General features: G+C 48.5%; 6 protein-coding genes across 6 annotated transcripts; 4 read left to right on the forward strand and 2 right to left on the reverse strand.

Moving 5' to 3' along the window:
• The first annotated feature begins 501 nt into the window (after positions 1–501).
• On the forward strand, positions 502–2,351 carry F4813DRAFT_346111 (protein serine/threonine phosphatase 2C). The gene has a single exon (XM_049241823.1). The coding sequence runs from the start codon at positions 801–803 to the stop codon at positions 2,334–2,336; it is 1,536 nt and encodes a 511-aa protein (XP_049103859.1). The 5' UTR covers positions 502–800; the 3' UTR covers positions 2,337–2,351.
• A 394-nt stretch (positions 2,352–2,745) lies between these two features.
• F4813DRAFT_398374 (NAD(P)-binding protein) lies at positions 2,746–4,359 on the reverse strand. Its single transcript, XM_049248041.1, has 3 exons — positions 3,699–4,359; positions 3,473–3,586; positions 2,746–3,329 (listed from the first exon to the last, which is right to left on the reverse strand). Exons 1-3 carry the CDS (start codon positions 4,120–4,122, stop codon positions 2,911–2,913), a joined length of 957 nt encoding a protein of 318 aa, XP_049103860.1. The 5' UTR covers positions 4,123–4,359; the 3' UTR covers positions 2,746–2,910.
• Positions 4,360–7,402: 3,043 nt separating this feature from the next.
• On the reverse strand, positions 7,403–11,286 carry F4813DRAFT_175895 (ARM repeat-containing protein). The gene is made up of 7 exons (XM_049239254.1): positions 11,079–11,286; positions 10,695–10,910; positions 10,309–10,477; positions 8,926–10,247; positions 8,593–8,871; positions 7,981–8,536; positions 7,403–7,925 (listed from the first exon to the last, which is right to left on the reverse strand). The coding sequence occupies exons 2-7, from the start codon at positions 10,704–10,706 to the stop codon at positions 7,582–7,584; spliced, it is 2,682 nt and encodes an 893-aa protein (XP_049103861.1). The 5' UTR covers positions 10,707–10,910; positions 11,079–11,286; the 3' UTR covers positions 7,403–7,581.
• Positions 11,287–17,765: 6,479 nt separating this feature from the next.
• On the forward strand, positions 17,766–18,959 carry F4813DRAFT_176037 (uncharacterized protein). The gene is made up of 2 exons (XM_049239255.1): positions 17,766–17,779; positions 17,903–18,959. The coding sequence occupies exon 2, from the start codon at positions 18,007–18,009 to the stop codon at positions 18,574–18,576; it is 570 nt and encodes a 189-aa protein (XP_049103862.1). The 5' UTR covers positions 17,766–17,779; positions 17,903–18,006; the 3' UTR covers positions 18,577–18,959.
• Positions 18,960–20,998: 2,039 nt separating this feature from the next.
• Positions 20,999–22,275, forward strand: F4813DRAFT_176048 (putative oxidoreductase). Its single transcript, XM_049239256.1, has 2 exons — positions 20,999–21,152; positions 21,201–22,275. The coding sequence occupies exon 2, from the start codon at positions 21,296–21,298 to the stop codon at positions 22,196–22,198; it is 903 nt and encodes a 300-aa protein (XP_049103863.1). The 5' UTR covers positions 20,999–21,152; positions 21,201–21,295; the 3' UTR covers positions 22,199–22,275.
• A 411-nt stretch (positions 22,276–22,686) lies between these two features.
• On the forward strand, positions 22,687–26,399 carry F4813DRAFT_346141 (uncharacterized protein). Its single transcript, XM_049241824.1, has one exon. The coding sequence runs from the start codon at positions 22,897–22,899 to the stop codon at positions 26,095–26,097; it is 3,201 nt and encodes a 1,066-aa protein (XP_049103864.1). The 5' UTR covers positions 22,687–22,896; the 3' UTR covers positions 26,098–26,399.
• The last annotated feature ends 58 nt before the right edge of the window (positions 26,400–26,457 follow it).

Genomic DNA, 26,457 nt, shown 5'->3' on the forward strand with positions numbered 1-26,457 from the left:
CGGGGAATTGGACCTCGTATGTATAAATAAATACCTTTAAGACGGCGGAAGGTGTTATTACCTTGGTTCTGTGGAATGGCTTCCTTTTGATAGGTGGGAGCGGGTGCTTTCCCTTGTAAGAGAGAGATTCCTAAGCAGCTAAGATCCCCGCGCCCCACATGTTCCAAGGGCTATTCCAACTATATTAAGCGGGTACCTCGGTTGTTTGTAGGTGGTAGTAGCCCTGACCCGCCTTGTAACCATCCCGCGCCTCAACTTCCCAGCTTCCCCAAGGTTTTACTCCAGACTCGGCATTGTCGGTTAGAGCGTTACGATATTGGATCTTAGCTGCTTGGGTGACTAAGGTACGTTTCCGTTAAGATTCCTTTTTGTATGATAGTACAACATTAAGCTACATGAGGTTAGGTACCTACCTAAAGCTTAGCCCAGGGGTACAAGTACCTAGGTATTCCGACCTCAGCAAACGGCGTGTTTGTTGTATTCCATATTGTTCAATTCGCATAATGATATTTCATTCACTCTGAGATGTTTGATAATTTATATTTAATTTTATTAGACTCTAGATTGATAAGCTGACATATTATAACTAACTTATAAAAGACATATGTCTAGGTTAAGGAATTACATCGGAGAATAAACCGGTTCGAGGACGTACAATTCAGAATACAGTATCCGTACATGCATTCGCTCACCGATAATTCAAAGCAGCTTCGCCAATACAATACCATATTCTATTCTTACAAGCTAATTCCTACGGCATATTAAGCTCATCTACGATTCTACATGCATTGTCTGCAAACATGTTCTTCCCCCAGCTGCTTCGTCAAGGGCCTCGTCTCACTACAATAACACGCCTGTCTCATCTCACACCGAGACCCCTAGTACGCTTCTCAAGTACCGGAGCACAGGCCAAGCCCTTCTCAACCGGTACCGTGGCTGTTTCCTTCGCTGCTGGACTAGTATCAGCTACAACTGTGTACTGGTTTACCTCTCGTAGCAGCCAGACCCGGACCCCAGGTCCCGCAGGGGCATCTAGTGCTTTAAATGGCAAGGGCAATAATATTCCGGACCTAAATAAGCTGGGCTTGTCCGATCAGATTGCTTATAGCCCCATTCCCACTTCGGAGGACGTCACGCGCCAGTTGAACGAGCATGCTTTCTCCGTACCTGGAGGAGGGAAGCCGGTGAGGAGATACGACGGTGCTCAGTTGGCTTCTAATAGTCCTTGCGAAGATGCCTTTATACACGGCAGCTTCTCTAATCCCCTTGATAAAAACGGCGAGGACTGGCTCACATGGGGTGTTTTCGACGGCCATTGCGGCTGGCAATTATCAAATCTCCTAACCAAACAACTAATCCCGTACGTCCGGAATGCTCTCGGCAATGCCAAGCCCAGGGACGGAAACCAGTTCAGCGACGAGGACATCCAAGAAGCTATAAAATCGGCTTTTACAACCCTCGATGACACCCTGGTCAAGACCGCCGCAGCAACTATCGAGGGCAACCTTTCTTTCGCAGAGAAAGTCAGAAGACTAGAGGCCGCATACGCAGGCTCGTGCGCCTTCCTAGCTCTCCTCGACCCGCAGAGTAGAAAACTCACGGTAGCGTCGACGGGGGACTGTCGAGCGGTACTCGGCCAGAAGACCGCGGACGGCAAATGGGCTGCTACGGAACTTACGACGGACTGCACAGGCGCTACCCCGAGCGAGGTCGCCCGCATCCAGGCGCAGTTCCCGGACGAACCCGAGATAGTCAAAGGTGGCCGGGTGTGGGGCATGCAGCCGTCCCGGACTTTCGGCGACGGCATGTGGAAGTGGCCCGCGGCGCTGAAGGAGACCCTTCGTGATTCTTACAACGGGCTAAGCCTGCCGTCTGCTGTGCGATACGGCGCTTACAAGGAAGGGCCGTACCTGACTGCCGAGCCGTTGGTCACCACGACCAAGATCCCGGAATCCGGTCCCTCGTTTCTGATCTTAGCGACGGATGGCTTGTGGGACGCGATGACAAGCGAACAGGCTGTCGACTTGGTAGGGAGGTGGGTCGAGTGGCAGGCTCAGGGGCAAGGAAAGCCGGTGAAACCGAAGTCGGCCGATTTTGGCGAGGTAGTTCTCGGGCGCAAGCAGCAGTGCCGGTTCGAGGAGCAGAAGCTTACGCTGCAGGACAACAACGCGGCTGTGCATCTCGTGCGCAATGGCTTGGGGGGCGGCGACGAGAAGATGGTTCAAGGCGCGCTGACGTTTAGGTACCCGAACTCGAGGGATATTAGGGACGATATTACCGTTCAGGTTGTCTTCTTTGCTCCTACGGTCGGGAAGGGGGGGGGAGTAAAGAAGTAAAGGGGGACGTAGGGGTTGGTGATGATACAGTGCATGCTCGTAGCGGGCGTTGCGTATACCCACTGGCGTTTGTTGATTTATCGGAGGTGGTAGATGGTATGTATGAAAAGGGGGTAACATTGGAATAGCCATGAATGACGGATATGAAATCTTCGGACGCTCTATAGTATTGTGCTGTGTCTTGTAAGGGTTAAGACGGCGTGGCTCGTGTATAGGTTATTACCTAGAGTTTAGTTTGAGGAACTAAAGCACTACCATCTTAACTGCCCCCTATCAGTCGGAGAGACTCCTATATGAATGCTAGGAAATACGTATATTCTCGTAAATGTCTTATACGATATCACTGAAAGAAAAAGAGCTTGATTGCTTGGCCCAACGTATTCTAACCCCGAAAGGAAACTAATAACTAATTCAGTAATAGTATCAAATGTCCAATCTATACCACTATGTATTCTACGCCGGGGCTCTTGCTTCCACACCCCTTAACCAACAATCTCTCCCCCCTTCTCCCCCCATCTATCTATCTCCCTACCTACCTACCTACCTAAGCAACACCGCCACCGCCCCAGCCAACCTAAGGCACCCCCTTATACAACTCCCTAACCTCCTCCCCATGCTCCTCCAAATGGCGCCTAAACGTGCGAAACCCCAAGCCGAAGTCCTCGGGCGGCGGGCTGGGGCTGGGGCTAGGCCAATCGGAATCCAGGCGCATCAGCTGGCCGGCGACGACCTCGCGGGTCTTGAGGGCCTCGAGGGCCTGCTCGCGCGTCCACGTGCTGACGCGGAGCGTCTTGCCCAGGAACGCGCCGAGCTGCGCGACCAGCTCGCCCAGCGTGAGGACTTCGCCCGCGAGGGGCAGTTCGCGTCGGCCGGAGGCGAAAGTTGTGGGCGAGGCGATGGCGGCGGCGGCGACGCGCCCGATGTCGCCGACGTCGATTGTGCTGAGGGGGAAGGACGCGGGGAGTGCGGTGTGCAGGATGCCTTCTTTGATTACTGGGAGGGGGGAGGGGGGGATGTAAGTACATGTATGTATGCATGCATGTATGTATGTATGTATGTTGTTATGGGCTGCTACTTGAGCGAGGTAGGGAGATGAGAGGGGATGAGAGGGGATGAGAGGGGATGAGATGGCTTACGATCGGGGACCTGGAAGTGCGCCATTTCGCCGGTGTAGTTGGACATGAACTCAGCCGGGCGCAGAATAGTATAGTGCTCGAAGCCGGCCTTCTTGACGAGGTCTTCGGTCTTGGCTACATTTATTGACCATCCCATTATCAGCACAGACCTAGGTTAGAGGAGTAACGCAGGAAGGATAGATATATATAAATATATAAATAAATAAAAGGAGACATGCATACACACCCTTGGCGCCCCAATAATTCGCAAAGAAAGGCGTGCTGTTCCACCCCTTAAACGTCTGGTACTTCTCCAGCCCAGCCACGCTGCTATACAGCACGTGGCGGACCGTTCGCGCGCGCTTCGCCGCCTCGACGACGTTGGCCGCGCCCTTGAGCTCGGCGCCGTAGTCGGTGAACGACGGCACCGACGGGAAGAAGACCGCCTCGACGCCCCCCGCGAACGCCGCGTCTAGCGCGGCCGCGTCCGTCGCCCAGTCGCCGCCGACGACGACTTCGGCGCCTAGGGCGGCGAGGGCCTGCGCCTTGGCCGACGAGGCGTCTCGGACGAGTGCGCGCACGGAGTGTTGGTGGTCTTTGGAGGCGAGGAGCGCGCGGACGGTGGCGCCGCCTTGTTGGCCTGTGGCGCCGAGGACGAGGACTTTGACCATTTTGGATGGGGTGGTGGTGGTGGTGGTGGTGGTGTTGAGATGGGGTTTATATATATATGTATGCCCCTATTTATTGAATTATGTGTGTCCAAGTGTTTCTGAGAATGAGCCGAGAGATGATGATGATGATGGTAGAGAATAGCAGCAGTCTGAGATTTATATTTATATATACTTACATACCTACCTCCTATATGTACATCCCTATTCTACTACCTTACGTCGATCCCGGTAGCAACGAGGCCAGACGCACCACCGCACCGCACCCACCCCGAGCTCTCCATACCCACGCCCGGGAGTCGTGCCCAAGGCTGGTTGCACGCATCATTCGAGCCATCAGAATCCGCCAGAGCGGTTTGACGACGAGTCCGAATCCCGAATAGGAAATACCACTATTACTTCGTGTGGACCGCTCGCTCTCGAAGACCACCCGAGTCCGGGGTGGTTATCATATGATTGGCTACGGACAAAGGAAGCCCACTTCTGTCTTACTCCATGCGTATTTCTTCTCATTTTGCATCTCAGCTTCGGGCAAGGCACATTTACAACTTCATCTTCTACGGCTCGACCGCTGTTGTTTGGAACTTGTTGTAGATACTACCCCAGTAAGGGGAACGACCAGTTAGGCTTTGACTTCCAGATCATAGCAGGCTGACTATCGAGTTTAAGACTCAACAAAGTCTACGTCTATTAGTTATAGTTTATCATCTAGTTAAAGTACAGCTAGTTATATATTGGCTTGCAGGTGTTGCCAGCTTTATTTTATCTTTAACTACTACATATCTATTAAATACTTCTAACACCAACTACAAGGACTCCGTACTCTATTCTATCACATTGCACTCAGCTCCGAAAAACATACGCAGCATTAATAGCGTTTCTGCATGCGTATACCCTCATCTTATACCCGACTCTACACCCGTCACCCGCTGAATGAATGTCTGCAGTGGCCCGGTACGTTCGGGAGGGATTTGCCCCCGAGGGCAACAATACATAACGTATAAGTGCTGAAGAACTAAATATAGACACATCACCCTTACGGCTGTAATACATACATACACCTTGGGCAAATACGACGACTGTCCATGTTACACGACCTCGGAAGCGGTAGCACGACACAGCATGTAGACGTCGAAGGCAGCACCGCGTCCGATGTATATCACCTCGCCGCATCGCTCACCAACGTCCCGCCGTGCGCCGTGATATCTCACATATCAAGTGATGCAACATGCAGCATGCCAGGCAGCCATGACTCTTCCGCTGCTTAGCTAACCTGGCATGTTAAACCAGATAGATATCATCAAAGGCGAATGAAAGGCACGGTGACGATGACGAGGCCGGTTGGAAGAAAGTCTAGACTTTAGATGCCTAGGTTAGGGGATCGAAGAATGAGTACGTATCAAGCTAGCCGCCGACTACCTCACACCTTAGGTACTTATTCTCGTAAAGTCTACCTACCTAGAATACGAATATAAAAGGCGCCTGCATACATACCTACATACCTACATACAAGGTACCTACATATGTAGGTCTTCCACCCGCGCCATTCACTGAAACAATTCTCTATAACGATTCCCTATAACTAACCAACTACCCGTAGTTTATACGCGTTTTAACGACGACCCGCTTGGAAACTCAATGTAGGTTTAGTAACCAACCAGCCAACATACCAAACACGCTTGCTTACTATATCCATCGTATTACCGCATAGGGCTGTCTATCGGATGCCGGAAGAGGGAGACTTGGAGGAAGGATCCGAGACGGGGGCTCGGTAGGGTTACATGCATGTACGTATGTACCTAACGTATACTGCATACATAGGTACCTACCTATGTATGTACTAACTAAGGTAACTAGCTGCTAACTACCTACCTATCTACCTAAGCCCCATCCGCTCACCTACATACCTACCATATAACATTGCATTAGATAAGAATAATTCGATCAATGTACATACATATGTGTCCATCGTGCTCCAACAACAAGCACAGTGCCCTTATGTACCCCCTACCTATGTAGGTAGGTAGCTTTAAGTTAGGTATGCACCTAGGTAACCTAGGCTAAGGTACATAAAATATGTAAAACCTCCCGATTCTATTTCCGGGTCTCGGAGTGTACATGCATAGCATATGTATGTATTTGTATACCCGGCATCAACCAAGATAGATACATACATACGTAGGTACCTTATGTACCTACCTAGGTTAATGCAATGTACACTACGTACTTCATACATACATGTAGCTTAATCTAGCGTTGTTTTACCAAGTCTAGTGAATCAATCTCCAACGTAGGGCTGAAAAAAAAAAGAAAAAAGAAAAAAGAAAAAAAAAAGAAAAGAAAGCGTTTATACTTTACGTAGTGTATAGGTATATTAGATGGGTTACCTTAGGCTTAGACATACATTTCTCTATCTATGTCTCTATCTATGTACCTACCCTTGCGCAATGTAATATTGAGTAACACAAACCCCCAATACGACGCCTCTTCAATATCTATCGCGGCAGAGTACCCAGCTAACTAACCCATCATATCATTTTCTCCATCAATAACAGGCAGTGACGTTTGTAGCCGTACGCCTCTGTTTCACCTAGATCCTTCAGATCCTCATACGGTTTCCCCCAAGCCTAGAGCGCAGCCATAATAGAAATAATGTACCAGCCCTATCGTCTTATCGTCTTGGCGTCTTGGCGTCTGGCTACCGGCGGCACGACCAGGCTTTTTTCAATTTATTACCCAAAAGCCACCAAGTCACAACCACATCACCAGAACAAACAGGATAGCTACCCCAACTTTTAACCTATTGAGTAAGGCATTCGATTCTATGTCATTTCTAGGCGCATCTACCTTTCAACACCGGCAAGGGAGAAACACATGCCGTCGAGTAGATAGAAAAAATACAAACGCTGTTTTGTGAATTCTCGCTTTTTGTGTGCTCGTCTTGGCCGTCAGTTTGTTCCCCAGGGCGGCTCGCCACTCTTTATGTCCTTCCGAGACCTCGCGCCAAAATACCTTATGATTTGCCCGCATTTCCCAACCTTTACCCCCAAACACCGTACGCCTAAACCCGCATAAATGAAAGCCGATGGCCGCCTCCCAAGCCATCCGCAGGCACCAATAAACCAATTTGCGGAGGAAAAAAAAAAGACACGTAAGAAGGGAATCCGTTTGATGCGAAAGGAGACCATTAAAACCAGATATTATGTGCTACTATGTCGTATGTCGTAGAGTGTCATGTCGACCGACCCGAGATCTTCCCATCTCTCGCGTTATTTGCAGTGCTATGGTATTTTTTACGAACCAGTGCTAATTTCGACTTGCTGAATAAAAAAAAAGACAGACGAAAGGGGGTTTGCAGGTAATAGGTTTATGCGTGGCCTACAAGATGGCTAGATGACCTTGTCCGAAGAATTGAAAGATTGTAACATTTTGCTAGTACGTGGCGAAACCGCGTCTGGTGCCTTACGGTTCGTTAACCTCAACTGGCCGGCAAGCTTGTTTGAGGGGCGAGGCCTTGCTATTCTTCTCATCCATAGACTCCTCTACGCTCGCATTGGTACTAGGCGGGCTGCTACTCTGTGGGCTACTCTGCTCCATGGTGAGCGACGGAGTAGGCGCAGCTGAATTGACATCGACTAATAGATTCGGCGTAGTAGGGCTGGTAGCGGTCGAGCTTGCGGACATCAGCCTATCAAGAGCTGTGATTTGTCGTCCGGTGCTGTACTTCTTCAAGTTCGCAAAGTGAGGCCTCATCTCCTCTATAAACGACTCGCGGTCCGGTCCTTCTAAATGTTGCATAAGTTTCTCTGTCTATCGGTTAGTTATGACGTGGTACTGAACAGAGTACGACTTCGAACTTACGGATCACGTAGTTTCCAAACTGATCCTTCATCATGAGCTGGAGCGGGCTAGTACCGTCACTGTGCAGAGCCGTAATTTGACACCTGATTGCCCTCCGATCCTCCGTCGTCCCGTACTCAATCGACTTCTCTACCACATTCGATGCGAATTTGTGCTTGGAGAATATTATCAACTTTTGGAGCACCAGTTGAATTATTTTCTGCCGATCTTCCGGTTCGCCTTGGGCGATGATATGTTGGGTGACATAATTTCCGTACTGGTCCGTTATAAGCTTGGCCGCGCAGGCGTGAAGATCCGTCATGAGGCTTTTCTTCTCCGCTTCGGTTCCGTACTCGAGGATTCGCTGGATGACTCTGCATCCGTAGTTGTGGGATGCTAAGGATTCAATTTGGTTTTGGAAAGCATCCATAATGAAAGGAATGCATTGCAGAGGTACCATCTGGATGATCTTTTGGATCACATGATTTCCGTTCTGGTCTTTGACGATCCGCATAATGTCAGGCTTAAGCTCTTCCACGATCTCGTGCTGCTGTTCGACAAGCACGTGTTCAAGCGCCTGATAGCCAGTTAGCAGCTTGTTTCTAGTGTAAGATTGTTCACCCTAAGACTTACCTTCTGTACAACACGGCACGCATACATCTGAGTCGAAAGCTCTGCGACCTTTCCTTTCATCTGCGATGCAATTATCTTCTTCTGGACTTGATTTCCGTGCTCAAAGAATTTCTGTATGACGTAGTTGCCGAAGACGTCCTTCATGAGTTGAAGTGTGTTCGGTTCGATTTCTCGGAACACTTGGTCCTTCTCATCGCTGTTTGCAGTCTGAAGTTTTTCCTGTATGAACCGCGAGCCATGCTGATCGCCGCTAAACTCGACGATGTGGTTGTAGATATCCTACGTCTTGGTTAGTCCTTGAATCTGCTATCGTTTAGGTATACTGCAACATACCTTTAGTTCGTAGCGCTTGTTAGACTTGGCGTTGCCCCGAAACTCCTCAAGAAGCACGCTACGAACGCCTTTGCCAGGATCTTGGTCCCTGCTAGGTCTCACAGGAACCGAAAGGTTGGGAAAATTCATTTGTAAATTGTATGTCGGAACCTGCATTGCAGGACGGAAGCCCGAGTTCTGTGCATATTGGTCGTAAGGGGTTGAGAACTGAGAGAGGTTGCCACCGTAGTAAGATGTCTGAAATAAGGGTTGCGGGTGTACGTATTGGGAGCTCTGCGGTGCCCGCTCAAGGTCTTGAAGAACCCTCGGGTCCCGCGAACCTGGTCTGTTCCATGTGTCAGCCCTCGGGTTTGGAGTGCCTGACAGAGCCCTAGGACTATTGACGCTAGGGCGATACGCTGCTCTTTCGGCAGATGATCCTCGTTCGCCCGGGCCCCTCCTGGCCGTATAGAACGAGGTAGTAAGAGGGTCCGCCCAAGACTCTTGCAGATTCTGGCCGAATGCCCTCGAATTATTTCCTAGGTCGTGCTGCCAGGTCTGAGACCCGGGGTTCAGTTGGAAGTGTTGGCTGGGGGGATTGTATTGCCCGTTATAGTTACCAGCGACGGCGTCAGAACTATCATCCAAGGTAACTCGGTTGAGAGTCTCTTCCAGGTCGTGACTAGAAGTATCTACTGCTCCCATTGTCCCGTAGGAAAAGGGGATAGATCGGCTTGTCTCCGATGGCAACGTGACTGAAGCTCCAGAAATAGAGGGACGTTGGGATTGCGTCTTAGTATGGCCAGGGGCTTTTGAGAAGTAGTGGGAGTTATCACCGTAACGATGTGAGGCCGGTACATCGGGCTCGGGCTGCCGTGAGCTGAGCGTCCGATTATGTCCAAGGTTGAGGAATGACGGATCATTCGAATTATGCCGATAGGAACCAGTAGTTTCAAAATCTAGTTGTCCGTTGGTGTTTGACGCAAATCTGTTGGAGTTCCCCCTCTCGTCGCCAGCCGAATCTCCAAAGCTCGTGGAGTACTTCAAAGATGACGCTGTGTGATCTGTAGGGCCGGATGGTAATGTCCTGGTCGGAACTGACCCGTTCTGGCCTCCTGGCGCTCGGAGCGGGTAGAGAAGGGAGTTACTTGAAGCTTCGGAGAAGCTGTGTTGAAAACCGTCTCTCGTGCGCGTTGGAGAAATGCTTCCAGAAGACGATGGACCCTGATGTGTACCACTTCCCGGGGTCCATATGCCGGCCCGAGAACCCCAGGGAGCGGCTTGAGAGTTTGGGTTTAGTTGTCCAGAACCAGAGGCGGCGCCTGGCGAGAATTCTTCTGATTCTATAACACTTGTTAGGTCTATCTTTGGGGTATACCCCTACTTTCTTCCTGTATCACATACCTCTTGCGCCTGTCGCATCCCGTCGTGAATTCAACGAACCACCAATTCCATTTCCCCAGATGCCATTTGATTGCCAGGCTGAATGGGTGAAAGTTGATCCAATAGGCTGTGGAGCCTTGTCGTTGGAGGGATTTACCATGTTGAGATTAGGAAAGCCGTTGGGCCGTGTCTATATGTAGCGACATGTTAGCTTGGCAACAGAGGTTCGTGACAGCTCAAAAAGGGTGGAAGAAGTGGCCATGCATGATCAGGAAGTCAACCGACCACTCATACGGCCGGAACAGCCTTGAAGAATTCACCATCTACACTTCGGATTATAGGACGCCAGGCGGCAGTTATGCTAAGCTGCATCTCCTTAGGGAACGGTAAAGGAAATAAACACTTACTGCTGCAGTCATAGCTCCACGTCGCCCGGAAGTATCTGTTGGTATCCTGCAGAAGGATTATATGTGTTGGAGGGAGCGGCGTGCCGCGCCGTCTCTGTCGAGCCCTATAACGCTCGAAATGTGATGCTCGTGGCGGAACGATCGTGATGTCCGGTCGCTTGACGAAATCTATTATATATGCTGAATGTATGCAAGAATATTCTTCTAGTTATGGGACTATGAAACAAAGAACAGATTAGATTACTGGCCTATAGGTTTGGGGTTCGAAGAGAGGGTGGGAGTTGAGTAGTATGTTAAGGCTGACGGAATGCTACGAGGGACGTTCCAACACCGGGCAAGATAAGGTATAAATCAGACGAGGCTATGACGGAAAGGTGTGCATACCCAGATTGCTCTTGTGTTATCTTTCTATATCGCCCTAAGCTAGTTACCTGATAGCTGAAGCTCGACTTTATGTTCTGGTATGATGACGTCTCTGTATACATGTATCCCGAGGATAAAATGGACCATGTAAGTCGACTGCTCTCAAGAGCGAAAAGGGTCGAAGAGGAGAGAGAGAAGCGGAGTAAATGAATAGTCGAGTATGTAGGTAGGCAGGCAGGTAGGCAGGTAGGCAGTCGAAGGAAGGGCTGATGTACGTTAATGTACGTATGTAGGTTGTGCGCGGGTAGGCGTGGATTAGTGTAGAGAAATGACGAGACGTTCTCGGCTGAGGGCGCAGGAACTACCACCTATATGTAGGTAACTATAAGTAGAAGATGTTCGCTCGAAGTTGACGGGGCAAGTACCGAGAGTTATTATATGCAGATGCGGCACGGTGTCTCTCCCGCAAAGGCCTGAACTGTTTTAAGAATATAGCTAGCTGTACAGCCTAAGGATTGTTAGGTTACCCCGTGAGGGCCGTGAGGGCTGGCCTCAACTGAGCGTAGACGAGTAGGTCAGGCCGTTGTACTAAAAGTGTTAAGTTTCAATAAGAACGTGAGAGCGCCTTATTTGAACGAGCAATGAGCCCCACGCTCTTTTGGGGCGTGTTTTGCGCAGAGCCGGAGAACGGATGTTTGTGCTTTGGATTGGCTGGCTTATTGGCTTACGAAATGGAGTTGGACTCTTTCGTAAAGGTCAAAAAATGGCCTCGAGTCACAGTCTTGCGAGACTTGCCCAGTTCTGACCGGCCTAAGAACTAGACAGGGATGTATCAAGCCCCAAAAAAGAAATCAGACCCAAACCAACAGTGCCCAGAGGTAGTAGAAGGTCTCGAGTCCGGTCTAGGGCCAAACTTAGAATACGGTAAGATGCTAGAATTGGTAGGGGGGTGGGCCCCCAAAAGAGACGATTCACAGAGTTGGCAGTGTGTGAATCTGATAGATCTGGGGGAAAAGATGTTTGGGGGGGAGGGTTGCAGCCAACTTGACGGTAATGGTAATGGTAAGGCAAGGCAGGGTGGAGAGGTACCTAACGTAGGCGTTAAAACGAGAAGTACCTAGTGAAGTGAAGTGAAGTGAAGTGAAGGTACCTACTTGTTGTATATTGCGTAAGGTATTGTGAGGTATTGTGGATTGTGGATTATATGTATGTTGTTATTTTGTATTAGGCGACGCGGGCAATGCAAATGTAAATGCTGCAGCGATTGAGGTTGGGCTGTAAGGTGTTATCAGTTACGGGTCCCAATGCGCTCTTGCTCGTGCTTTGTGCGACGACCTGGCTCCAGTGTACAGCAGGGGTACATGTGTACCTAAATAGTTCGGCGACAGGCAAGCACTTTCAAGTACGACTTCCCCTCAATCCATATGGCCTGTGGGCGTATTGTATGTACCTTGACTAGTACCTGCAACTGGATATGTACCTAAACTTAGTACCATCCAAGCTTCTCTGCAGATTCTTCACGCAGCAACCCCCCAGGCTATTCGAAGTAGTAATATGTTGTATGTTGAGTGAGGATTCTGAACTTTGACGGGTGCGAGCTACGTAAAGCAAGCAGAGAAGAATGCAGATGTGTAAAGATGCACAGATGCAGAGATGCACAGATGCAGACTTGAATCTAGGTTGAATTCTCCACTGTGACTGAACTTTTAGCATTTGCGGGCTGCAGGTAATGAGCAGTTAACCCAGCTTCTCTCTTGTATGTAGTTAGTACCTAACCTGTTACAAGGAGGAAGAGAGCTGGCGCCAGCTTAGGGAGAACGGGCAGAGGGGAAAGAAATGGGTCAGATCGATGAAGAAGCTAAACTTCAATATCAAACTTGTAAGACAAGCTGAGGGAGCTCCGCGGAGTTGGTGTAAGTGCAGGTGTCTTAAGTTCTGTAATTGCTTTGCTTAGCTTAGCTTTGCTTTGCCTTGCCTGCCTTGCCTGCCTTGCCTGCCTTGGTACCTAAGCTCAACTCTTTCCCTTTTCACCAATAGAGCAAAAGCTTGGACCCAAGTTAAAATTCTCTTTTTTTTCTTCTTCGGGTTTTCGGTTTTCGAAGGGCCAAAAATGCAGGTGCGAATCTGTGAGGCGCGGGTGCAGATGGTGCAGATGGTGCAGATGGGGCGATGGGTCCTTGAATGGGACTCCCGTTCCCGTCTTCTTGCCGTGTCCTTCTCTACCTGGGTAGGTACCTATATGTAGTTAAGGTTAGGTACGATACCTACTTCCAAGGTAAGGTACCTAAGGTACACTAAGTATCTTTTAGTGGCGTGGTCTCCAAGATGATTCTCCCGATGGTCGCGCGACACCCACCACTTAAAACCACTTAACCCAACTTAGCACTCTTATATTATTCGACGAGAGATGCAAACTGGTTAAAACAATAGCTTTTCCCCGTTTAAAATACCAGGGTCTTTTTTTTTGACAAGGTATGGGCGGGTGCTTGTCCACCAAGTCGGAATATACTAAGTGTTGCGCGGTATACTTGGTTGGAAAACTAGGACTTGATTCGTTCAAGTTGATGGCGGGATGTTCCTTTCTCGACGAGATTCCAGGTTGAATATGATAGGCAGTTGTTGCTCCGTCTCGACCGAATTGTGGAAATGTAGTATTGTGGTATTTTTGGAGCTACCACAGACAACTTCTAAGCTCTGCAGCGAGTATATTAAATGAGTAAGCTGCCCGTTTGTTTCCACCGTTCTATATCGTGGTTGAATGTAAGAATGCCAATGCGTAATATATCAGTTGCCGGGTTACGAACAATGTCTGCAACCTCTGAAATCAAGAATTGGGGGCCGTTGGTGGTGGCGTTAGCCTACTACTGGCTATCGAAATACCCTCAAAGTCCGTGGTGTCGTAACGTTAATATATAAGAGGTAGCGTTTATGTATATGCGAATAGTAACATGCAGAGTCTTTATTGCTGCGCCGTCCGATATGTGCGTTTGGGGGCTGTCGATGTTTTTGGTATATGTCCTCGACTTGTTTTACATTGATATGGCCTCGAATTTGATACAACAGAAAGTAGTCGTGCAGGATGAAAGGCACAAATCAACAGGGACAAAGAGCTATAAGGAACGGGCAGTTGTTTTATACGATGCGAAATATCCTTTTATCGACACTTGAGCGTTACCGTCCTCGAGCCGCGCTCCCTTTTGCGAATTAATGACTTCGACTGGCCAAGGGCGAAGGAAACAAAAAGTGATATATTCAACTTGAAGGGAGGATTGGGGGGGAAGGGGAGATGGGCAGACGGCCCACGATACTAATATTCTATCTACCAAGTCCTATCAGGTCCTAGTTGCTATGGCCAAGATACACTATTGCCGCAGTTACCAGCAAAGCATGTATAATAAAAGCTGGTGGTACAGGGGCGACTGCGGATGTACGGGGCAGATCACTTATGTGGCTCTCCTACATGTCTTGGAGACAACCGCTTGCTTGTTGTCCACCCAATTGGACCGACTTCACGAGCCCAACAGTCTGGGAGAACGGCATTCTCTTCGAATCATGCGTCGTAGTAGCATTAACCGGTGCCCTACCGCACGATCCTCGCAGCAAGGCCAGGAACTCGCTGAAGATATCACGTAACTAATAACTTACAGCCTGACTTATTGGGAGGCTCGTTGGCAAAGCCTACCTACCTAGGTAAGCAGGTGCTCTTCTTTACTCGCTACCCGTATATGCATTCTCGAAATATCTATATGTATACAATGCAAAAACAACACGGCGAAAACTACGATAAATCAAACTTTTGGTATGTGCGCCATTCGCTCTGCCTTGTAGTTTCGCCGCCCTAAGACGTCCATATGATGTCCTCCTCCCTCTGCCACGCAACCGTAGAGGTAGAGCAAAGGGATGCCAGTTTCAGACCCCACCTAGCCGGCCGCCGGTGACTTAGGAATGTCGTAATCTTCGCCATATGTCGCAGGAATGAAGATGACTATCTTGGGGAATGTAGCCCGATGCCAATCTCCCGTTATGGAACGACGTGTCGCGGTCTCACCTCACCTAAGTGATCCTTCGTCCGCCTCCCCGTGACACCGTGCTCCCCGTTAGTTTCGGCATGACGAACTCTTGTCGACTTCATTGTCACTCTTAAACAGTCACACCGCAGCGAACACTCGCCTCGACGAACAAATTCGTTGGCTCGCCGTCCCCTATTAGAGGAGGGAGCAAGTCTACTGGAGTCGTAGTGTCGATTATTGACAATAGTGAGAGCCTGACGATTTTGCCTTACGTTCCCTTTTAGTGTAACACAAGTCCCACGATTCAAAGTCATACGTGTCTAGTCCATCCCTCTCTAATAGTTAGGTAGTGAGGACTTAGGGCAGTGATGTCCTAGTAGTAGGAGTAATAGGAGTAAGGCTGTCTGAGGTATGCCAGTATGCTAGGATGAGTAATAATATACGCGCCCCTAAAACTACTCGTCGAATTATTCGACGCTACACTATAGCGACGGCGTTTATAACCGCCTTACCCTGTTTATTCACAGCCTATATCACAGTAAGTAGATGTGGGGTAGGATATAGTCACTTGTAGCAAGATATAATTGTGGTTGATTTGAATGTGGCTTCCCGATCGAAGATCCGAGGCGTGAGTCCTGCAGCGGCTTCATACCGGCAACCTTGGGCTCTTGTTTGTTGCTTACGATTTTCGTGTATCCGACACGCCGACGCGCGCCTAGCAATGAAACGTATTGCACAAGCGCAGACCGTAGGACCCCTTCCACGGATAGTTGCAGGCTTTCGAGCCATAGAGAAGGCGTCTCCAGCCGATCTCTGTGAGACATTTGACGTGGGGTGGCCTGGTTTATGCACAGAGCTGCTCTCCGGGCCGACGAAGAACTTGACAGAGAAGATTGTCTAGTTGACTAGCAAACCTGATTATCGAGCAGGTCCCCTAGTAACACAAAAAAAGGCTTCGTAGTGATGAATACCCAAGGACGATCCAACAACCCACAGATTGCATGCTTGGACTTCTAGGCTAGGAGATTGCCACAGACGGGCAAATCAGACGGGCAAATACCGGCCCAACACAAAATATGGCACCGGGTACATCGTTCGGCACGACCTCTGCCATGTCTTAGCTGCAATCAAGCACCGGCGCCATTGCGCATTGCGGGGGATGTTGGGAGCGTTCTGAATTATACAGACAGATGCGCATACTGACATCGCCGATGTATATGTTAGTAGATGTTCAATGGTGAAGCTAGGTATGCAAGAGGACTCGTAGTTGATGTCAGCCTTGCCACCTTGAGAGTGTCATTCTCCGTCGAAATTATCCTGGATACGGTAAGCTTGTGTATGGCAGACAACGGAACATACTGAGTCGAGTGAGGGAACTCAAACCGACTATCAATGATGACAAGTTCTGGCTGTGATACTCTTGGGACCTTGGGACCTTAGGACCTTCTGCACTAGTGCATACGCAACCCATTTTGTATGTGTGGTTGAACTTGATTTACTTGATTAAGACTAAGAGGTGGTCCCGTGAGTAATTTTTTTTCCTACGTTACTTAATCCTTTCGTACATGGCTCTTGTTTGAACGGGCCGAGTTGCTATTTGTGAGTATATCTGTGAGTAAATATAGTAAATATACTCAACATCGAGTGTCAGGTAGGCAGATAGGTAGGTGGTTATCCGACGTAGAGGCTTGTGCCATGCAGGGTAGCTCCTCTTCATATATCTCTAACTTGAAACTAAGAATAGAATGAGGCAAGCTGATTCGCTGCAGTTTGTTAATCCACCTATCTTACATACTATTAGGATTCAAGCTGGCTTATCGATAGCTTTGTTTCTTAAAGCTTGGTACATGCATACAAAGTACATTAGATCTGCATGAAGTTTAAACATTCCTGCAATTACCTGGGGACGGAATTGATCCCAACCATTAAACGTCCTTAAATAGGTACTGCTTGAATATCTGCATATGTAGTAATCTTTCCACTGTGGGTGAATTGTGGGTGTTGCATTGAAGTGTTGAAATATGTGGGAACCCACTTAATCCATTTACTTGCTACTAGTGTAGGGAGCTTAGAGGGGGTAAGGGTATGCGTGATTGGCTAGACTCCTAAAGAAGTCTAGAAGCTCACTTTCAGATAATGATTTGTTCTGTTTTAGGTAGTTTGTCCATGTACAATTTGTAGCGTCATCGGGCCTTGACCGTTTTTGTGTTGTACTACCCGCTTTTACTGGAGCCGCTTTAAATATCATTGGTCGATCTTGAAATTAAGCAGCGTTTAGCTTGGAACTTGTCGATGGATGCATCGAATCAGAAGCCTGTGCCTGTCGAGCCCCTTCCCGCAACGTGTGAATGATAGCAACTACGGATCCGTCCCCCCTTGCTAATAAGATTCGTCTAGGGCCAATCATTTTTCATGGCTCTCCTAAACCTGAGCTCCACAATCTGTTGATCTCGCTCATCCTCTTCAACTCTCCGTGTCCCCTCCCTTTCTTTCCTTTCCCTTCACGATCTTCGTCGTCGTTGTCGTTGCCGTCCTGTCGTTGCTCTGTCGGTTCAGAGAGTCCACTCCTTTGGCTTTGAGCCCCTCCCTCTCATTCACTCATTATTTGGTTTCAGCTTCACTCTTTTTTTGGGTTGATTCCGTCCAGTCTTTTTTTCTTCTGGAGTTTTCCGAAGCCTTCCGAAGTCTTGAGACCTTTACTCTCTCCCTTACGTATGTTCATCCATGTCTTGAACCAATCTAGGAGGCAAGATGGTCATATCCATTCGTCTGCTATCTGGGTTTCTCTATTCTATACCGTATTGAGTCAAATATCTAACTCATGTCTCAATATAGCCGAGCCATTCATTGATTATTCAACTGGACCGACATAATCCCTTGACACCCGGCATTAAACAACGACAATAACTCTTATCGTCAGATTAGCAATTATTGTCAATATGTCTACTTTCAGCAACCTTATTGCCCGTGGCAATGCTGTCCTTTCCAGGCGGGACCTTGATATGGGAGGCGAGCCGGACGGGGTCATCGACCTTATGATTGCCTTTCTTGGCGTCGCATTCTTTGCTCTTGTTCTGGTAGCCTTGTTATTCATGATGCGGCGTGCGAAGCGCGAGCGACAGCTCCAGCAAGATGGCCTACCCCAGTATAACGACATCAAACATGATGACGGTACTACTCGCCGTCTCACCATCCAGACCGCAGACGGCCGATCAAGTATTTTTGTTCTGAATGGCCGTCCAATGCTAAATGACCCGAGTTCGCCACCCTACTCGCCCAACAACATTCCCGAGATTCACATCACCTTCCCCGATGAGCAGGATGAGCAAGGTCGCAACAAGGGTGGCCGCGTTGTGGTTGTCCGAGTCGGCGAGACCACTGTTGGCCTTGAGCCTGTAAAGGAGGAGCAACTGCCAGCATATTCCAAAGAGAACAGCGCCGGTTTCTACTCGATCGATATGGATCAAATCGGTGGACTGAAGGAGAAGGATCGAAGCCAGTTCTCCTAAGCCACCATTAGCCTGGCCTTCCTACCAAATTTTCTCAAAGTTCAGAAACGCTACTTAATCGCCAATAACCAACCGACTTAATTTAACATGATGGGGGAGTTTGAACGATATATATATACATATGCATGAATAATGGTGTACCTATTACAAAGCAGATGTCTATATTACCCTTCTATAAGTACCTCTAGGAGGAGACGGGGATGCGGAAGGACGGACCGCGGTGGAAGGCGAGTCTGGATGGCCATGTTTACCATCCGGCGCTCTAGGTACATTCGGTCCTGTATATAACGATACCCCTTTGCTTTTTTGTCTTCACCTTTCCGGGGCCACCACGGACAATTAAGCCTTCCAGTGCGAGCAATTTAGACGAGACCACCACCAGTCACGAGATATATTCTCAGTTGTATAGCTAAATTAATTCCGTCATCCAACTCAACAATACTTATTCCCACTGAAAATACCTAATTCTACTTGGGCACGTCCATATTTACCAGTGTTGGTGTTTTAAGCACCTAGTAACTCGGGTTTTAAGTTTATGTATAACTGTTTGGGACATACAGCCTCCCGAACTTATCGGACATATAAACCGAAACGAGACATCATCTACAGAGTTGTGGCGTATCTCCCTTCTTTAGTGGTTCACCAAGACCTATCACGTATTAGTCGATCACTCGATCTCGGATGATGAACGATGTATATCGAAAGTAGACGACATATTGCTGCGACCAGTAAGAGACAACAACCACACAACACTCACAGGCAACGATTATATCCATACTATATAAGGCCATGGCACTAAAGTCCTCGAAGCCAGCCAGCCAGCTGAAGGTGCAGCATAGAAGGCAATAAATTCAGAGAAATTAAGATGAAACATCATCCCTAGTAAAAGCCTCCGCCGCCTCTCCGCAGATGTCATTCTTAGACAGCCTGGAAACAGATTATATACTTGCGCGTCGACGAGGCTTTTTGTCGTGCATACAGGTGGCTTGTTAAGTAGCGGCGGGTAGGTACGTTTCGTGCGGGCATGACGATTTCTTGGTCGCCGTTGTCGGCTGGTGACATGTCGTGGCGTTCTTATGGAGAAGTTATCCGGAACATGCATCTGCAGATTGTTCGTTCGTTAAGATATATATATATATATATATACCTAAGGTATATATTACATCTTCTATCAAGTGTCGTTAAACAAATTCAAAACAAGAGTGTTTATAACCATGGCCTTTGAATGTTGCTACGGCCTAGATACTGCGTCGTCTCTATTTAATTTCACTTCATTTACTTTGTAAACGAAAATAATGGTATGCTGCTGAGAATACTTTGATACCATTATCCTTCTATATGAACTACTTTGGAACTTCAAATAACGTTTAGAACGGACCTCGTACCTAGGGCGGAAACCCACCCGAAGAAAATCTGCGGAACTATCTCGGGCCATCCTCCTTCATTAACGGCAAAACTGTATGTCCGGACATATTCACCGTTGAGATATTTAAAGCATTTAAATAACAGGTAATTTCAATATCATCATATTCGGCCTCGAACTGTCACGCCGTATATTTTTAATCACTAAATATTAGATAGTTACCTGATTACGCATTCATGTATGCAAGCTGCTTCTAATATCTCAGCCACCTTTCTCGGCGTCCAAGAATCTCCGTAGGAATATGTACTGATTGTGGTACCGAAGCTTTGACATTCGATGTTGTGAACCTCGAGCGGCATTTCTTTCTATTTCGGTGCTGATGTAATACTATGTATCTAATATCACAACCTCACCGATACTCGGAGTGTACCTGACAAGAAGAAAAAGGGACAGAGGTTAGTGGACGAAAAGCGAATATGGAGGGTATGATACGGGTGGTATGGTAAATTCAAGGCCCGGTGTTAGTACATTACAATAGCAGTAAATCCCCGCAAAGTACCTACGATAAGACTGTGCTTAATATTGCTATAAGCCACTCGGCTAGCAAGTAGTTGCGAAGAGAGCTAACCTAATGGATATCGTGTCTCGGTCCTAAGTTCTAGGCCAATGCAACAGCTCGCAAACAGCATCTTCCTTTACCCACATTATAATCCACCGAATCGTATAGGTGACGTATGACCGTTCTGTGCTATCTAAAATCTGAAGAGGGAGGGCGGCGGACATAGCAATATATAGTCCGTATAGCCGCATATAAAGTCCGAGTCGGACATTATTCGCCGGGGTAGTTCCAAGCTGAACTTAATACCATCCATTATCTATACGTAGATGTAGCGTAAAACCCCCTTTGCAATAGGCTTGGCTTATAAATGCCATGAAATTGTACCTAGAGATGTCAATATTCCTGCGGATATAGGTGTATGGATGGCCCTATGTAATTGGAATTAACATTAGTCAGTTGGACTTAAACCCGGTTTCTTATACCCGGGTTTCCTCTTCGGAGGGCATTTAGACACGAAACCTTAGCTATTGCAAACCCGACTAGCACCGGTATCTCCCGCATAGCACGCTATAGTGTCTAGGATGTAATATATCCTTTCTGCCGTTGAAGGAACGGTGGAGTAGTTATGTAGTAGTGGCTAGGCAGTGTGCTATAGTGTGTCGTTCTACTGTACCGATATCTAATCCATCGCTTACTATAAAGTCCGGTACGAACCATTCTGCTTCAGTATGTTCTAGACAGACTCTGCTATCCTGCATATTCGAAATCCGAGCGCGATATTATTAAATATCATCACCATGGCGACACCAGCAGCAAATGCAGCGGCAGTTGCCTCATTCATCAACACAAACCACGCTGATACGTACGAGTATATCGCCCCAAAGAAATTAGATCTCAGTGGAAAATCGGTCTTCATCACTGGAGCTTCCAAGGGCGTTGGGAGGGAGACAGCACTTAGCTATGCTAAGGCCGGCGCCTCCGGAATCATTATCGGGGCTCGGTCGGACTTGTCAAGTTTAGTGACCGAAATTAAAGAAGCAGCGAAAAAAGCCGGTCGCAAGACCGAACCGACGGTCCTCACCCTGAAGCTCGATGTCGCGTCAGAAGACAGCGTTAAGGCTGCCGCAGACGCTGTTTCGGCCAAATTCGGAGGAAAGCTGGATATCTTAATTAACAACGCCGGGTATCTCGAGGATTGGGCGCCCATTGCCGAAGCGAGCACGTATCACTGGTGGTACACATATGAAGTCAACGTGAAGGGAGTCTTCCTATGCAGCAAATATTTCATCCCGCTGCTCCTCGCAAGCGAGACCAAGACCAACATCCTCACATCGAGCGTGGGCGCCATTGCGGTTCTTCCTACCGCCTCGGCCTATCAATCTACCAAGCTTGCTGTTAGCCGACTTGCGGAATACATAGCAGCCGAGTACGCGGACCAAGGCCTAGTCTGCTACTCCATCCATCCCGGCGGCATCAAGACGGACCTGGCGATTAACATGCCCCAGGACCTACAAGATAGGTTCTTGACTGACGAATTAGCGCTTCCGGCAGATACGCTTGCATGGCTGGGAGCTGAGAGGCGACCTTGGATGAATGGAAGATTTATCAATGCCAAGTGGGATATGAAAGAGCTCGAAGCTAAAAAGGACGAGATAGTTGAGGGAGATTTGTTGAAGTTTAGGTTGACGACTTCGGCTTAATTTCTTTACTTCTGATGAAGCCACTTCTGATGAAGGGGTAGAATGATGTTGATTAGGTACATAGGTTAAGTTGATAGGTAATTAGTAGGCGAAGCCCAGTAATTTTCAGCATGGCTAGTAATTACTTAATCTCCTGCCACATTTTCTATTGTTGCTACCTAAGTTGTTGGTTATCGTCTTTGTCAATACATAGGTAGGTACCTAGGTAGGTATACATAGTAGAAAAGTACATGTAACATGTAAATGTAACTAACATGTAACGGAAGCTACCTGTTATAAAGTTTGTAACAAGTCTTATTGGTTAGAGAAGCGTTTATGTAACTGATATAAGGTTACCCAGGTTATCCACCTGGCGTTGCTAGGGTTCGTCATAGTGGACAGTTGCGTCCATGCACCCTGCTATGTACCTACATAGCTGCAGACTTAGGTATCACTAAACTTTAGGGGTCCCCACAAGTAACCCGGTAAGTTCTTTTTCTCATTAACAGCTTCAGATATGTGTTATCAAAACTTGCCGTGTTTTGACATTACAATGCCTAATTCTTTTTTGCAACTGAAGCTGAGCTAATTGCAACTTTCTTCTAGCCTTCCTTTTGTCCATATTTTCACCATAGATGCTTTATAGGGAAGCCAATGGCCGCGATTGATCCTTGCACGACGCGTTAATTACCTTAACCTACCTTACCCTCCGACCCACGATGCCCTCCCGCAATGCCCGCCCAAAATCAAAAACCCCCGCGAACGAATTCAAGGCCATTGCCGCAGAATGGGCCCGCGCAAAGCAATTGAAAGAGCTTGAGGATGTTGCACAGAAGAAACCAGAATCTTCTACATCTGATGATGCACGGCGTGTAGCTCTCGAAGCTCATCGAAAGAAAGCTTTCGAGCGCCGCTGTTTTTGGACTATAGGTTTTTGGGGCTGGCTGCTCTGCATCCACATCATTGGCATATTACTCTTTACCAGCGGTTTCCTCTTGACCAGATTGGTCTTAGATGAACAGTCAGAATGCGACAACCCACCTATAGAACCGTTATTGGAATGGAAGGGGAAGGGTACCGTGGATGGTGGCTGTTGGCACCCCAAGACCTTCGATAAAGCTGTTATTGTATTGGTGGATGCTTTGCGATACGATTTCACCGTCCCGGTCGAGGAGGACGACCATGCTGAAGTTTACCACAATGCGCTTCCTTTCCTCTACGAAACTTCCGTTAAATCTCCAGGAAATGCTTTTCTACGACCATTTATTGCGGACCCCCCGACTTCTACTCTTCAAAGACTAAAAGGTCTAACCACGGGCACTTTGCCCACGTTTATGGACATAGGTTCCAGTTTTGCGGGGACGGCCATAGAGGAGGATAATTTATTAATACAGTGGAGGGCTCAAGGAAAGCGAATAGTTCATCTAGGAGACGACACTTGGACCGCACTATTCCCCGATTATTTCCAACCCAACATCAGCAAGGCCTACGACAGCTTTAATGTTTGGGATTTACATACTGTTGACAATGGAGTCTTGGACCACATATTCCCGTTATTGAAGCCGGATCAGACACAAAAATGGGACGTTCTCATAGGGCATCTTCTTGGCGTGGACCATGCTGGCCATCGGTACGGACCCAATCATGCTGCGATGACTGCCAAGCTTCAGCAGATGAATGGTTTCATTCAAAACCTTACGAAGGAAATCGATGATAATACGTTATTGGTTGTTATGGGCGATCACGGAATGGACAGCAAGGGCGATCACGGTGGTGAAAGTGATGATGAGGTTGAGGCTGCGCTGTGGATGTATTCAAAGAAGCCAGTGTTCGGTCGTACTCAACCCGAGTTCAAAACTCCACCAGCGACGGCCAAGATCCGGCCCGTAAACCAGATCGATCTGGTCCCAACTTTGGCTCTTCTCTTAGGTATTCCTATACCATATAATAATCTTGGTCGACCGATCGAAGAAGCATTCATTGGTCTTAAAGGCATTGCCTGGGATGTTCTTGCAGCCGCCTCTAGTATAACGTCGGCCGGAATCAGGAGATATCAAGCATCATACTTCAAAGCCCGTGGTATCGAGCAGAGCACGAAGCCTGGGTCTCCTGCAACACTCTGGAAGTATGCCGAGGCCCTCGTCCAAGCAGATACTAAATCTAGATCGTGGCAAGCTCTATACGATGCTTATGCTACGTATCAACAGGAGACGCTAAGAATCTGCAAGGAGCTATGGGCTAGCTTCGATGTCCCGGAGATGATACTGGGCATTGTAACCATGGCATTTGGAGTGGTCGTATTATTACTCTACGTTTCGAGGGATGAAGACGAAGACTTTGCAGTTTTGGACAACGCCGAGCTGGACTTCGCCGAGAGGAGCCTGGAATTGCAGAGTTCATTGGCAGAGCCGGAGGGTACATCTTACAAAAGTTTCAGCAAGTCGCTTGCCAAGGCTGGACTTCTCAGCGGTGGCATAATAGGAATTCTAAGCTTAGGATTTATTCAGATCAGCGGATCTGACGAATGGATATTAGCAGCTGCCGCAACAGCTATTGGAAGCATGCTCGCTGTTACTGGTGTTCTATTACAGATCCGTGGGATACGCATACTCAACCTACTACCGAATACACCCTGGGGATGGCTATCCGTCGTCTTCACGTTAAGTCAATCTATCGGCTTTGCATCTAACTCGTACACTATCTGGGAAGATTCAATCTCCTTATTCTTCCTCTCGACATTTGGTTTCGCAAGCGCAGTCGCCTCGCTTCAACTACTATCAGTACGCGATCGAACTCTAGGCGTTTATCACTCCATCTTGTTTGTTATCCTTGGACGGGTAGCGTCTTTCTCGAAACTGTGTAGAGACGAGCAGATGCCATACTGCACGTCGACGTACTACGCATCCGCCAACTCATCAACCTCAGCCCCCTGGCAATTGGTTATCCCATTCCTCGTCTTCCTCATCCTCCCATCTATCATCAAATCATACCTAGAAAGCTCGCGGTCATACGAGGGTCTCGCACCCATGTGGATCGGCACCGTCTTCCGAATCGGCCTTTTCCTCGCCGCCGTATATTGGACTCTCGATGCGGCGGATAATGCAAACTGGCTTACCTCGATTCCGGAGAAAATGCTAAAGACCATCCACGTCTCCATCGCTCAGCTAGTTCTAGCCGTGGCCATTGTAGCTGGTACTACGGCTTTCATCTGGGCTCCTCCCTGCGTCAAGATCTTCACGACCGCACCCAACAGCAGCAGAGCACAGATCACCGTCCTCGGTTTCGGCAATACCAACGGCGCGCGGTACCTCTTCCTTCCGATCAACATCGCCGCCGCCTGCATCCTCCTCTCGAAACCCATGGGCGGCGGCGCCCTCGCTATCATGCTCTGGCAAATACTCTCCCTAGCTGAGATCATCGACCTTAACGACCTCTCCGCCGAAACCATCGGACCCGTAACATTAGCGTTACTCGGCAACTTCCACTACTTCAAGACGGGCCACCAAGCCGTTCTAGCATCCATCCAATGGGACAGCGCATTCATCCCCCTCCTCACCCTGCGCTACCCCTGGAGCCCCCTCGCCGTCGCCCTCAACACCTTCGCCGGGCAAATCCTAGCCGTGGCCTCGGCTCCCCTGCTAACCCTGTGGAAAACCTCGCCTAAACGTCGCGGCGTCCTGGAAACTGCCAGCCGCGCGCTCGCCGCGCTGGTCGCGTATTATGCCGTGCAGAGCCTCGCGACCATGGCGTGGGCGGGCCACCTCCGAAGACATCTCATGCTGTACCGCGTGTTTAACCCGCGGTTCATGATGGCGGCCACGGTGTTGTTGGTGGTGGATTTAGTTGCTATCGGGGTCGCGTTGCTGGGCGTTAGGACGAACGTCCTAGCCATCAGCGAGGTTTTCGGGTTCGCGGACTAGGCGGTCGCGCTCTCGCGGGCGGACGGGTGGCAGATCATAGTGCCTGCAGAGTTTCAGTGGGCAACGCTCATGGTGGGAGTAGATGAGGAGGGAGCACCTATATATATGCTATGCGTTAGTCTGGGTGGTTGATGGAGGAGCGAATTAAGTCTAGGTTTGTTTAAGGTATGTCAGGAAAGGAAAGGAAATGCAGGAAATACCTACCTACCCAGGTATATAACCTAGGTGCCTATTTAAATAAGGAAGTAGGTGAATAAAAGATCTTTCATCTTCATCTTTAGATGTCACATCAGTAGATACCTACCTACTTACATACACGTAGAATCTCAACCAGACCTCAAGACGAGGTATGCAAGTGCC

The sequence above is a fragment of the Daldinia decipiens genome, assembly GCF_022478715.1.
Source record: "Daldinia decipiens strain CBS 113046 unplaced genomic scaffold F4813scaffold_3, whole genome shotgun sequence".
NCBI lineage: Eukaryota > Fungi > Ascomycota > Sordariomycetes > Xylariales > Hypoxylaceae > Daldinia > Daldinia decipiens.